General features: G+C 48.2%; 2 protein-coding genes and 1 pseudogene across 2 annotated transcripts in view; all 3 read left to right on the plus strand.

The window, feature by feature from the left end:
* The first annotated feature begins 520 nt into the window (after positions 1-520).
* LOC115534166 (putative protein TPRXL) lies at positions 521-9303 on the plus strand (annotated as a pseudogene).
* Positions 9304-10529: 1226 nt separating this feature from the next.
* Positions 10530-11021, plus strand: LOC115534855 (leucine-rich repeat extensin-like protein 5; the record flags this gene model as incomplete). Its single annotated transcript, XM_030346135.1, has 2 exons — positions 10530-10649; positions 10842-11021. Coding segments are annotated over 2 exons (300 nt in total), but the record flags the coding sequence as incomplete, so codon positions are not given.
* Positions 11022-14617: 3596 nt separating this feature from the next.
* chrna2b (cholinergic receptor, nicotinic, alpha 2b (neuronal)) overlaps positions 14618-15431 on the plus strand; it is a 9822-nt gene continuing 9008 nt past the window's right edge. Inside the window, exon 1 of the mRNA XM_030344902.1 lies at positions 14618-14994. Within this exon, the coding sequence (XP_030200762.1) occupies positions 14916-14994 (79 nt within the window). The 5' untranslated portion in view covers positions 14618-14915. The remainder of the gene's footprint in view (positions 14995-15431) is intronic.

Raw genomic sequence — 15431 nt, forward strand, 5'->3', positions numbered from 1 at the left:
CTAACTGTATACTACTACTGCTACTACTACTACTTCTACTACTATTACTACTATACTAACTGTATACTACTACTGCTGCTACTCCTACTACTACTACAGGTTTTATCCCAATGCCGTCTCCCTCCACTCTCACGTCTACACCAGATGATTACTCGGCTCTGTCCCCAACACCTCAGCCGCACCTCTCACCGCATCTGTCCTCCGTGCGAGCACACAGATGTGGAGTCCATTATGCCCCCCCCCCCCCCCCCCCCCCCCCTCCCCTCCCCCACCTCTTTTCCGACTGCAAAGAAAGAAAGCATTGACTTCCAGGCAGCCCCAGCCTCCACTGAACGCCACCCCCCCCCCCCCCCCCCCTCCATGGTGCAGAACGGGGGCTCTAAGGCAGCCTACCTCCCTGGCCAGCCCCTGACTACAGTGTGTGAGTTTGTCCACAGTACTCCTTCGCAAATGAAGAAGGGAACAGCCTGGGTATTAGCTCTCTGTGCTCGAGAATAACAACAGCCCCCCCCCCCCCCCACCCCCCTTCTTTCCGGTTGCATTGTTTTCCTTTTTATTTGTTCTGTTAAATGTGGATCTAACTGCACTGGGAAAAACTGTGGAAAGTTGGAATCAGGTAAGTTTTAGTTTTTTTTTGTTTTGGCTTGTTGCAGCTGTGAAAGTGTGATAACCACTAAGGAGTTTTTACAACGCTCAATACTAAAACGCATTTCCATGGTGTTAAAGTGAGTTCATAAACTGATGGCAGATTCTGATTTAGAAATTATTCAGTGTGGGTATGTGTGTGCTTGAGTATGCTTGTATTTATGCACGATAGTTTGTGTGTGTGTGTGTGTGTGTGTGTGTGTGTGTGTGTGTGTGTGTGTGTGTGTGTGTGTGTGTGTGTGTGTGTGTGTGTGTACGTACATGCGTGCATGTGAATTTCTGTGTGTGTGTGTGTGTGTGTGTGTTTGTGTGTGTGTGGTGTGTGTGTGTGTTTGTGTACGTTCATGCGTGCATGTGAATTTGTGTGTGTGTGTGTGTTTGTGTGTGTGTTTGTGTGTGTGTCTGTGTATGTGTAGTGGGGCCTCTGTGTTTGTGTGTGTGTCTGTGTATGTGTAGTGGGGCCCCTGTGTGTGTGTGTGTGTGTGTGTGTATGCACAATAACATGCATACTTGTGTGTGTGTGTGTGTGTGTGTGTGTGTGTGTGTGTGTGTGTGTGTGTGTGTGTATGTGTGTGTGTGTGTGTGTGTGTGTGTGGTTGTGTGAACGCCTGTGTGTGTGTCTCCCTGGATCTCGCCGCCCCCTGTCTTGACACTACCATTATGCACTGCCAACATAATTTCCCCACTTAAACCCTCATTGACCCTGCACGCCTCCCTCCCCTATGTTCCTTGGGCCCTTGTTGTCATGGATACAGTGGATCTGAGGGTGTGCACCTGGGTCGTGCACCTGGTGGGGTTAAGGTACGTGGCGAGGCCAGGGAGGGGGCGGGAGGGGGGCCGGGCCCATGACCATGACCTGCTTCACGCGATTGAAGCCCTCCAACAGGGTCTTATTTATAGAACACAGTTGTTGATGTCTTTATCATGTTTGTCCTACTGAGCTCTGATTGGTTGAGAAGATATGAATGGAAACCAACCGTTTTAATTTGATCAACTTTAATATGTTGTTTGGACCTGGACGGTATCAGATATCAGTTACCAGATGCTTCTTGTCTTCAGCACCAGTTCTCCTGGGCATTAGACTTCAAAGAACATGACATTTCGTGTTCCTAAAAAGGTTTCAAAAGTATGTTTTTGGTTCATATTTTATGTAACAATGAATACACATATTCAATATTTATTTAAACCATACACCACTTCGCGACGCTAACAAAAGATTTCCCATGCCTACAATTTTTACACTTTCTTCTCAGTAAAAGAAACACACTGAGCCAAATGTTCCATTCAGAGACGGTCCAACTGTCACTTGCTTGGTGCTCTGAGAGAGACAGCAAGAGTTGAGGCTTGTTGCCTTATGTGGACAGGCTCGGACACACTGAGGGGACCAGCACTACTACGACTGAGCCACTCTGGAGCTGGTCCAGTAGAAGCCCAAACATCCCCACACAGGCAGGTTTAGGACAGACAGGGGACGACTCATACACCGTAATAACAGTGCCCTTTTCAGAAAGCCACAAGGAGACAGAGACGAGGGGAATGATACAGACATTTTCCAAAGACAAAGACGTCTGCTTATGCCAATTTTAGATGAAGCCTGGCAGGGCTGAGAGAGAGAGAGAGAGAGAGAGAGAGAGAGAGAGAGAGAGAGAGAGAGAGAGAGAGAGAGAGAGAGAGAGAGAGAGAGAGAGAGGGAGAGAGAGAGAGAGAGAGAGAGAGAGAGAGAGAGAGAGAGAGAGAGAGAGAGAGAGACAGGGAGAGAGAGAGAAAGGGGGAGAGTGACAGAGATTGTTGAAATAAACTTGTGCCTTTTACTGCTGCCATTATTATTATTATTGAACACAGATGCTTTTGTTTCAAACCTTTCCATTCTCCATTTGTTCATATTTTATTATTTTGCATGTGAAACAATTTAGCAAAACTAAATAGTTTATGGTTTGAAATCCAATTAACTTCCACTTATATTGCAATAAAGTATCCTTGCTACTTTGCCAATTCTCGAGGGGCTCTTAAAGGAATGGTTAAACATAAATAAACAGTCACAGTATTGTCAACAGGTGACCTCATGGTAGATCCAGCTCCAGCCTGTGTATCGCCTTTGCAAAGACCCACTCGATGCGAGCAACAGGATCACGCAACCATTATACTGCAATGTAGACGCAGTATATCTACATAACAGATTGGCTTGTTGGCTAGCTAGCTAACCAACAGTGTGTTGTGTAGGGGGCTAACCTTGTCGGGGAGTCTGTGGCGGAGCAGAAAGTCAGGCGTGTGCGTCGTAGTAGCGTAGCTGTAGATGTGTGTGGAGAGAGAAGTTAGTTTAGGAGAGCTACGTACATTCTATAGGTCATTAAGAGTTCCGACTATAAATTAAAATCTTTTGAGACACACAGATGGACCAAAAGCCCTGCGTCAGCCCCTTTGGTTTCATATCCTGCTGCTCAGGGAACTTAAAATGTTTAAATTATCCTGCCACTGTAATACAACACATAATTCTATCGTTATCTACCAGTTACGTTTATTAAATGATATATAAATATATAAATCATCTGCGTACAATGTTAAGCCGATTATGAAAAATGTCTGCCAAGAGATTATGTATTATAAAAAATACATTTTGTGGCTTAGCTGTGTCTGCAAGTAATGAAGTAAGTAAGCGACTTTTACAAGCTAATTATTTTTACAAGGTTCCTGAGGTCACCCTTCAGAGTTGTTAGAAATAGAGAGACTGGGAGTAGCCGACAGTTGCTTGATTTTTATGACTTCAGGACACAGCATGGCATCTATAAATAAACAAGAGTCTGCTTACAGAGTCTGTCCAATTAACACACGACCACTGGCATTTGTGCATGCACATCCGCGTCCCTTTGGTGCAGCGCTGAAGGATAGCTTTCAGCGGGTACGAGACCGAACGGGTGGTTTTGCAGTTCAGCTGTGAAAGGGATCTGACTCTGTGACTTCAGTCAGGAGGACTGAGGAGAAAAACCCATAAAAATTGAGCTAAACTGCCAAACGTATTCTCTGGTTATCTGGCTGAGGTCAGTCTTTGTGTCTGAGTACTGTTCCAGATGTCGGCTACCACTAATGAGGACGGATTGTGGATGGACGAGCAGCGACAGGAAACCGTTGGAGTGCATTTGCTTTTTTGACTGTTATGACAAGATGGCTGCTGACTAAAAAAACACGTTTACGTTCAGTGCACAGAATTTCAACAAAGGCCTCTCCGCCTCCAAAAAAATTGGATTATGCCAATTTCTCCACAATTGAATCCGATTCCGTGTCCAAGAATCCCTTCTGATCCGATGCACATTTAGAAGGATTATAGAAATGTTGGACTGGAGCCATCCAAGATAGCACCGTCATCAAGGACTAGAATAGATGAGCCAAAGTGAAATTTCCTGCTTCCCTCTCTCGTTTGTGGAAATTGCTTCTCAGAGAAAGAGAAACTGTTATCATTTGCAAGATAAAGGGCCCCGGTACAAACGGGCCAATGCCAAACCATTCATCTGTTCATTATTGTTTGATTGGTCAGTTCCACCTGCTATTGAAGGAGCCATTGTGTTTTTTGTTCAATGCCTTTGTTTGAACTTTGAATAAGGGAGCCTCTACGTTTTGAATGGGTCTGCTGTTGTTTGTTATGTGTGGTAACCAGGTAACAAGTACCTGCAGTAACAAGTTAACAAGTACCTGTAGTAACAAGGTATACAAGTACCTGTAATAACAAGGTAACAAGTACCTGTTGTACAAGGCAACAAATACCTGTAGTACCATGGTAACAAGTACCTGTAGTAACAAGGTAACAAGTACCTGTAGTAACACGGTAACAAGTACCTGTAGTAACAAGGCAACAAGTACCTGTAGTACCATGGTAACAAGTACCTGTAGTACCATGGTAACAAGTACCTGTAGTAACAAGGTATACAAGTACCTGTAATAACACGGTAACAAGTACCTGTAGTAACAAGGCAACAAATACCTGTAGTACCATGGTAACAAGTACCTGTAGTAACAAGGTAACAAGTACCTGTAGTAACACGGTAACAAGTACCTGTAGTAACAAGGCAACAAGTACCTGTAGTACCATGGTAACAAGTACCTGTAGTACCATGGTAACAAGTACCTGTAGTAACAAGGTATACAAGTACCTGTAATAACACGGTAACAAGTACCTGTAGTAACAAGGCAACAAATACCTGTAGTACCATGGTAACAAGTACCTGTAGTAACAAGGTAACAAGTACCTGTAGTAACACGGTAACAAGTACCTGTAGTAACAAGGCAACAAGTACCTGTAGTACCATGGTAACAAGTACCTGTAGTAACAAGGTTACAAGTACCTGTAGTAACACGGTAACAAGTACCTGTAGTAACAAGGCAACAAATACCTGTAGTACCATGGTAACAAGTACCTGTAGTAACAAGGTAACAAGTACCTGTAGTAACACGGTAACAAGTACCTGTAGTAACACGGTAACAAGTACCTGTAGTAACAAGGCAACAAGTACCTGTAGTACCATGGTAACAAGTACCTGTAGTAACAAGGTTACAAGTACCTGTAGTAACACGGTAACAAGTACCTGTAGTAACAAGGCAACAAATACCTGTAGTACCATGGTAACAAGTACCTGTAGTAACAAGGTAACAAGTACCTGTAGTAACACGGTAACAAGTACCTGTAGTAACAAGGCAACAAGTACCTGTTGTTAGGGGAGGCGGAGGTGCAGGCAGGCAGGTAGGACCCAAACGCAGACGGTATTGAGGAAAACGGCACTTTAATCAAACCTAAAGGCTAAGGCACAGGTATCGGGGAACTCGGGAGACAACTCGGAACTCGGGAGACAACAGGGAACTCGAAAGGGAACAAGGAACACGGAACACGCAGGACTACAACCAACACTAACCACAGCAAACCACACACAAACCACAATGACAGCACACCGAACAAAGGAAAGACGAGGGCTTAAATAACAAACACAACGAGGAACAGCTGAGACACATTAGGGGAGGGAACAGTAATCAACACAGGAGGGAAAAACACAGGGAGACACCCACACCCTGACAGTACCCCCCCCTTAAGGGTCGACTCCCAGGCGACCCACGACAAACAAAAAACAAAGAAAGTCAAACCCAAAACGGGTGGGTGGAGGGGCGCCAGGAGGGGGGAATCAAAAAAAAATGGACTGCGGCAGAGCCGAGGGACGTCAGGCGGGCGTCCAGAAAACTACCCCAGGGCATGGCAGGGAGCCTCAGGCGGACGGCCTGGGGGGCAAGCAGAGGCAGAGTGAAGGCGGAACCCTTCAGGAGGCCGGCGGCAAGGACGATGAGGGCTCAGTCCCTCAGGAGACCTGCAGTGGCACAGAACCCCCTCAGAAGACCGGCAGCGGTGAAGGCGGAACCCTTCAGGAGGCCGGCGAAGGCCAGGTAGAGGGCGGGTCCCCTCAGGAGGAAGGCCAGGTAGAGGGCGGGTCCCCTCAGGAGGCAGGCCAGGTAGAGGGCGGGTCCCCTCAGGAGGCAGGCCAGGTAGAGGGCGGGTCCCCTCAGGAGGCAGGCCAGGTAGAGGGCGGGTCCCCTCAGGAGGCAGGCCAGGTAGAGGGCGGGTCCCCTCTTGTAGAAGGCCAGGCAGAGGGCGGGTCCCCTCAGGAGGCAGGCCAGGTAGAGGGCGGGTCCCCTCAGGAGGCAGGCCAGGTAGAGGGCGGGTCCCCTCTGGTGGACAGGGTAGAGGGCGGGTCCCCTCTTGTAGAAGGCCAGGCAGAGGGCGGGTCCCCTCTGGTAGAAGCGGAGGCCGGTCCCCCTCTGGAAGGAGCAGGGGGCGGGCCCCCTCAGGCAGGAGCGGAGGGCGGACCACCTCAAGCAGGCGAAGAGGCCGGTCCCCCTCTGGAAGGCGGGGAGCGGGCTCAGGAACCGGACAGGGCTCGGGGACCGGAGTCAGTGCGGGAGCTGGAGTGCCAGGAGGAACCGGGTGGTACCCCAAACTCTCCCAGCGATGTATTGCCTTCATAATAAATAAATCCTCCCACTCACGGCTAACTTGATCGTCCGCTGGGTCCATTGTCTTATTTATTTTGGCTATCAAATCCTCCAACTTACGGTCAAATTGCGCGTCCGCTGGGTCCCATCGTGACGGTGCTGTCATTCTGTTAGGGGAGGCGGAGGTGCAGGCAGGCAGGTAGGACCCAAACGCAGACGGTATTGAGGAAAACGGCACTTTAATCAAACCTAAAGGCTAAGGCACAGGTATCGGGGAACTCGGGAGACAACTCGGAACTCGGGAGACAACAGGGAACTCGAAAGGGAACAAGGAACACGGAACACGCAGGACTACAACCAACACTAACCACAGCAAACCACACACAAACCACAATGACAGCACACCGAACAAAGGAAAGACGAGGGCTTAAATAACAAACACAACGAGGAACAGCTGAGACACATTAGGGGAGGGAACAGTAATCAACACAGGAGGGAAAAACACAGGGAGACACCCACACCCTGACACCTGTAGTACCATGGTAACAAGTACCTGTAGTAACAAGGTTACAAGTACCTGTAGTAACACGGTAACAAGTACCTGTAGTAACAAGGCAACAAGTACCATTAGTGACAAGGTAACAACTACCTGTAGTAACAAGTACTCCAAGTAACACAATTACCCCCAGCCCCATAGCCTAATCAGAATCGGCCAGGTGAGGCTGCTTCAACCAGCCATCACGCACCCATATATGGCTTGTCAATGTTTCAAAAATAGTGACGCTTTGTGCATTCAATTTCCATTGAAATGTTTTGTGTTGATTTGTGTTTGCTAAATAACCTCACTGGGAGCATAAGCAGGGTTAATGCCTTTTTCTGTCCACTGTTTCCCACCGGCCATGGCCATCTTGAATTAACATTTCTCTATAAAGGGGGAGTCGGCCAGCAGTCTTGCTCATCCACTGCACGTGTGTTCATGTATTACTGAAGCATTTGCATATGAAATGGTCCGCAAAAGGTATTGATCGTTAAGTGGTACCCCCAAAGTCAAAGGTTGGAGACCACTGCAGCAGGGGGCATGTACTTCAAGTGAGTGTGCGACTGAAAAACGCTTACTTGAGGGTTACCCGATGGTTTTTTATCACATTAATTCCAGCTTATTACAGATGATTTGGCTTTACGACTGAAGGTTAAGGACAAAAAAAATCACATGAAAGGAATTACAATGATCCACTTAAAATGGATTACAAAAGGGAATATTAACTGGGCGAAGAATTGTTCAATGTTCATGAAATAAACATGAATACTTGAATGAAAACATACTTGAATAACTACTAAGGAATCGGACCAGCCTGAAGGACATGTAGTGGAAGTCCTCTCACATATTAGGATAATAAACTTAAACTTTCTAAGAATTCACCAGTTTCAATCATACATTACTCCATAGTGTAACTCTAGTTTGCTGGGTGGCAATGCTGCAAAAAATGTAAAACTGTGCTACTGGACTAATAAACTCTCTTACACTCTCATTACTGTGCCAGGTCGTTGGTGACAGAGAGTTGAATCATCTTTTTAATGAGGCCTGCAGGGTTACACAACACATCCTTGCCTTTCGCTCTGATCTCTACTTTCTCGATTTCAATGCGAATCCTAACTGTACCTATTTCTCTCAGCACCATTTGAGCTCGCTATCCTCTGGTCCTCTCCAGGTCACCATGTGGTGTCGGGTGCTCTGCATCTTCCTGGGGCTGTCCGCGGTGAGGCTGACCCTGGGCCAGAGCGGTGATGATGAGGAAACGGGCTCAGGGCTTGAACTTTCTGCGCCCTGGCTCGGCATGGCTGATAACACCGCGATGAAAGCTGGGACGGGACTATGGGGGAGGACGGAGAGTCATGCCTCGTTTACACCGGCAACCATCAGTCCACTGCCGCCACCGTCTCAGGCATCACCATCCTCATTACCACCGTCATCTCCGTCACTAGCTCCACCGTCTGAGGTCCGATCACTATCCCCACCCGAATCGCCCTCCCAATCGCCATCATCAGGACCATCCTCATCATCATCATCATCGTCATCATTATCGTCACCACTATCGTCGGTAGCGTCATCATCGCAACCCTCATCTTCATCCCAAGGGCCACCTTCATCACCTCCGGCAACATCATCTCAACCACTGCCGTGGTCGCCCTCAAATTCATCATCACCACCACCATCCCCAGCATCATCATCATCATCATCAACATCTTCATCATCTTCATTATCACCTTCACTACCACCCCCATCATCAGTACCACCACTACCACCGTCCCAATCCTCGTTACCATCACTACCACCCCTATCATCAGGTCCACCAGCATCATCATCATCATCATCATCATCATCATCATCATCACTGCCACCATCACTATCGCAGTCTCAATCATTACCACCTCCATCAGTACCACCACCAGCATCATCACCATCACAACCAACAACAGCCTCACCACAATCCTCCCCACCGTCACCATCACACCAGACAACACCATCACCTGCACCATTACCAGAATCATCACGATCATCATCACCAGTACAGCAAACCACACCATCACCACTACCATCACCATCACTACAGCCAAAAACACCTTCATCACCACCACGACAAACAACACCATCACCAGTACAAGAAACAACACCATCACCAGTACAACAAACAACACCATCACCAGTACAACAAACAACACCATCACCAGTACAACAAACAACACCATCACCAGTACAACAAACAACACCATCACCAGTACAACAAACAACACCATCACCAGTACAACAAACAACACCATCACCACCACCGTCACCATCACTACAACCAAAAACACCACCACCCGAATCCTCACCTTCATCACCACCACGACAAACAACACCATCACCAGTACAACAAACAACACCATCACCAGTACAACAAACAACACCATCACCAGTACAACAAACAACACCATCACCAGTACAACAAACAACACCATCACCACCACCGTCACCATCACTACAACCAAAAACACCACCACCCGAATCCTCACCTTCATCACCACCACGACAAACAACACCATCACCAGTACAACAAACAACACCATCACCAGTACAACAAACAACACCATCACCAGTACAACAAACAACACCATCACCAGTACAACAAACAACACCATCACCACCACCGTCACCATCACTACAACCAAAAACACCACCACCCGAATCCTCACCTTCATCACCACCACGACAAACAACACCATCACCAGTACAACAAACAACACCATCACCAGTACAACAAACAACACCATCACCAGTACAACAAACAACACCATCACCACCACCGTCACCATCACTACAACCAAAAACACCACCACCCGAATCCTCACCTTCATCACCACCACGACAAACAACACCATCACCAGTACAAGAAACAACACCATCACCAGTACAACAAACAACACCATCAACCCCATCATCATCACTATCAGCGTCGTTACCACAACCGTCACAACCAACAACATCACCTGCACCATCAACAGCACCACAGGCACCATCACCATCATCACAACCGACAACACCACCACCATCAACGCAACCAACAACACCATCACCCGCACCATCCTCACATCCAACAACACCATCACCATCAAGTGCACCATCATCGCATCCCTCAACACCATCACTATCATCACCATCCCCACCTGCACCATCACAAACAACTCCACCACCATCAACGCAACCCTCAACACCATCACTATCATCACCATCCCCACCACCACCATCCACGCAACCAACAACCCCATCAGCTGCACCATCACCATCAACATCATCACAACCAACCACACCATCACAACCAACAACCCCATCACCATCACAACCAACAAAACCATCACCATCACAACCGACAACACCATCACCATCACAACCGACAACACCATCACCATCACAACCAACCACATCATCACCTGCACCATCTTCATCAACACCATCACAACCGACAACATCATCACAACCAACAACACCATCACCATCACAACCGACAACACCATCACCATCACAACCAACAACACCATCACAACCAACAACACCATCACCATCACAACCAACAACACCATCACCATCACAACCAACAACACCATCACCATCACAACCAACAACACCATCACAACCAACAACACCATCACCATCCCAACCAACAACACCATCACCATCACAACCAACAACACCATCACCATCCCAACCAACAACACCATCACAACCAACAACACCATCACCATCACAACCAACAACACCATCACCATCAAAACCAACAACACCATCACAACCAACAACACCATCACCATCACAACCAACAACACCATCGCAACAAACAACACCATCACAACCAACAACACCATCACCATCACAACCAACAACACCATCACCATCACAACCAACAACACCATCACCATCACAACCAACAACACCATCACAACCAACAACACCATCACAACCAACAACACCTACCCCATCAAAACCAAAAACACTACCACCATCACAACCAGAACCAACAAAACCATCACAACCAACAACACCATCACTATCACAACCAACAACACCATCACTATCACAACCAACAACACTACCACCATCACAACCAACAGCATCACCACCACCACCACAATCATCATTACCACCACCATCCTCACCACCACCACCACAACTAACAACCCTATCACCAGCACCGACAACACCACCACCCCCACCAACAACGACACCAACGCAACCAACAACGCCAACACCCCCACCACCATCATCATCCGCGTCCCCGTCCCCATCTCCATCGGTGCTCCACGTCGACCAATGGGACGTGTGCTCCACCCACTTCTCCACAAAGCCCCGGGTGTCGGCCCGCTGGCTCAAGGCCCAGAGGGAGGAGCTGACCCACATGAGGGCCGTCCAACACGGCAACCAGGCCGTGGTGGAGAACCTGGTGCAGTACTTGAGTGAGGAGGTGGGGGAGCAGAGGTACGAGGACATCATCCAGGAGAACATCGCCGGGATCAAAGAGGGGCACGCCAGCTGCCAAGAGGCCACTCAGAAGGCCCTCGAGGACCTGGAGAGGCAACTGGAGGGGGACGTCATGGAAACGCTCTCGGGGATGCAGAGGTATGAGGGAACGGCGGGGCAGACGGTTTCATTTCCTGGAGCTTTTTATTTTCCTTTCTCTGGTTTTCTCTCCACCGGAGTAGGCAATCACCTCCACTCCACACACCTGTGGCTTTTGTGTCCCCTTTCAACAGGATTGTCTCTCACTGACACTCATTCCATGCCATCTGCCCTGACAACCCTCTGACACACATGCCGAACATGTTGTGTGCCCTAGTGTCATTTTCCAGTCTACTCAGTAACCTCCCTCTTTCTCCCAGCCTGAAAGCCAACCTTGTTTTTCATGTTCCACTGCAAGGATTTCCTTATTCAGTGAACCCTAAACCCCTCTCTCTCTCTCTCTCTCTCTCTCTCTGTGGTCGCCACACTTCGATCCTCTCTCGTCCGCACCAGTGACTGCTAGTGTTTGTATTTCTCGTTGCACCGTAATGTGTTCCAGTCAACTCCTCCTCCGCACATACAATGTTTACATCTGCCGCTGTTCCCTGTGTCTGTCTCTCCTCCTCTCTCTCTCTCCAGTCTCTCCCCCCCTCTCTCTCTCCAGTCGTTGCCCCCCTCTCTCTATCCCTTCTCTCTCTCCTCTCTTCTCTCTCAAGTCTGTCCCCTCTCTCTCTCTCTCTTCTCTCTCTCCAATCTCCCCCCTCCCCCCCTCTCTCTTCCCTCTCTCTCCAACCTCTCCACAACCTCTCTCCAGCCTCACTCTCTCCCTCCCCCTCCCCCTTACCTCCTCGGTGCCCTCTCCTCACCCAGCGGGGCTGACTGGCGTCTGTTCTTCCCGCCTCAGGATCCGAGAGGAGCTGGCGTCCTTTGAAGGTCTGCGCCGTGGCGTGGTCGACGCCGCCGGCCGCCTGGAGCTCGCCGTGCCCGCCCTGCAGGCGTCCTTCACCAGGAAGATCGGGAACGCCGCGCTCAGGGACACCGCGCTCCGGCGCCACCGCGGCTAAGGGAGCAGGGAGAGGAGTGAGAGGATGAGCGAGTGACTGAAGGAGTGAGAGGGTGAACGAGTGACTTAAGGAGTGAGAGGATGAGCGAGTGACCGAATGAGGGAGTGAATGAATGAATGTGTCAATTGGTGAGGGAACTAATGGGGAAATTGAGTGAGTGAATTTATGAGGGAGTGAGTGAGTGAATTAATGAGTGAATTGGTGAGTGAGTAAATGAGTAAGGGAGTGAATGAATGAATGTTGGAGATGTTACACAATGCTAGCAAGCTCTGCCGGGAGTGAGATTGTGTTGCACCTGATTCTGATCCATATTTTGAAGATGTCTGTAAAAATGAACTGTTTAATAAATCAAAGAAACGGTTTTAACTGTTTTACCCATTGTCCCAATAGTGAGATTATTTTACAACAGTTTTTGCATTTGCCTTGCGTCCTGCATAATGCAGCGTGTTAGTGTGGTCCAATGTGTTTCGCAACATAAAAAGTGTATAACTCCGGACAGGGAGGTCGACGTTAACCTCTTCAATCACCTTGGCAGTGAGAGTACGCAACATAAAACAAAAAAAGTAAACTTTTATCCTCCATATCGCAGTTGGAAGACAAACTACCCAAGAGCACCCCAAAGCCATCACAGTAGAATTTGCCAAATGTACATAAAATACAAACGCAATAAAATAACACTCTCCCTCAAAGCAGACTAACTGACTTTGAGGGAGCCAGTAACTGACGCTAACTGATTTCAGTCACGCCAGGACAGGCTAGGATCACCGGCTTTCTGCTTACGACTCCTGCCCTGTCGTTCGCCAGTGAGTCCAAGCAGAAACACTGGTCCTTTGGTTCATCGGCCGCAGCGTATGAACGGCCATCTGGCATCAGGGGGCAGACCGGCCGGCCGGATGAGCTCATGACTCAAGATGTTGAAGAAGGAGCCGGAGAGTTTAGTGGTCTCCCGGGAGCAATAAGACTTTGTTTTGGCTACATGATCAGTGGTGAGGAAACAAACGAGGGGAGATTGGCTGCCTGTTGTTGGTCAGCGAGCCACATGGCTCTGTGTACTCTCCCTGGAAGGTCCAGTGAGAACCCATTTTTACTGTTTTGATACAGAATGAGTTACATGTAAGGTGACGTTCAAGGTAAATGTCATCGTCATAAAGAAAAAAGAATATATCATTTTTTTAGGAATCAACCAACCGTGTTTTTACGATTAAATATAGGTGGTCAAAATCCATACACGTTTTACCAAAGGTTGCATCAATTTCCATTTTCATTGCTTTGAACGTCAAGGGATTCCAAACTTCCTGATTGCCTTAACCGAGACCAAGAGTTTGCCGTCAGTATACAATTTTTCCAAGATGTGTGTTGATATCTCGGGATACATCGAGTATTGTTCTGTGTTGAGCGTTGAGTCAAGTGGACAGCAGTTTGGTTAAATGCTCCCCTTTTCGGGGCACTATCATACCAATTCACAGAGAAAATCTTGTGTTACATTAAGTGTGAATTCTGTCTTTTATCTTGAACATGTGTTATGTATTTGTTATGCTATTTGATATTCAAGCAAATGTTATATGCTTTACTTTTCATTATTGAGTTACCGACTTGAATTCCAATGGGTTTATTATGAGTGTATAACGTGATTATACGCGCAGATGAACTACTCCTTTATTACATCTGCAATCACAGTAACAGATCCTGCTACTACTACATCTCATAATAAACACAGAGTCCCCAGTTTCCTTTTTCCTCTACAGAATTGTCCGTTATCCTGAGGCGCGATCACGCGTAAATACGCGCAGAGTCACCATTACGCGGAGACGGTACCCATGCTGCCCTCCAAACGCATTCCTCTCCTACAGTGTTGACAGATAGTTAACACCTCGCTGCGTAACTAAACCCCCGCCAACTAAACCGGACTAAAAATAAATAATCGGATGGTTAAAGCGAGAAGGACGGGGTATGTGTGTTTGTGTTCGTGTACAGTCCTACAGAACACACGCACCAGAGAGCTCACCCCTAAATGACGCGTCACTCCATCCACGCCCACCGAATAAGAGGCAAGATTCGTCCACTCTGCCCCCGCTTGTCCCGACGTGCCTCCCAGCAACGAAGATGACACGCTTCCATCACGTCTCTCTCTCCCTCCACGATAAGGTGTTCACGGTGACGCCACCGATCTCCGGGCATCTCCCCGCACCACCGACGCCGAGGCGGACACCATGGGACACGCAGCAGCGGGCGACCACCTGTTCTCGGTGAGGACCACCGTGGTGTGGTGCCTGCTCTTCTGCGACTCCAGTAAGTTCTTGAATTGTTTTTTTTTTCATTTTTTTGCTTTTCTTTTTGGCAAAATGTTAACTCTGAAGGAATGCGAACTGTTGCCATCACGTTGAAGAATATACACGGGAAATAAGTGTCCTTAATGAGATTTATTTAAGCCGAACAACTGACCTATGGACTCACCGCAGCACCAACATGGAGGGTTTTCCATGGCGGTGTGAGCAGGTACCCACGTGGGGTCACCCCACCTCGCGCGTTGACCCCACGGTCGAACAGGTCCACGCGTGCCCCGTGGAGCGAAATAATTCGTTTAGGACAAGTTTAGCACTTTTCTTCACGCCCTTTACCGTCTTTTCTGTGTTTGCCATATTAATTGCGCGTCTTTGTCAACAACAGACGACACCGTTACCTCGCTTGACTTGTTTGGCTAGCTCTGGACATCCGGAAGTCTTTAC

The sequence above is a fragment of the Gadus morhua genome, chromosome 21, assembly GCF_902167405.1.
Source record: "Gadus morhua chromosome 21, gadMor3.0, whole genome shotgun sequence".
Taxonomy (NCBI): Eukaryota; Metazoa; Chordata; class Actinopteri; order Gadiformes; family Gadidae; genus Gadus; species Gadus morhua.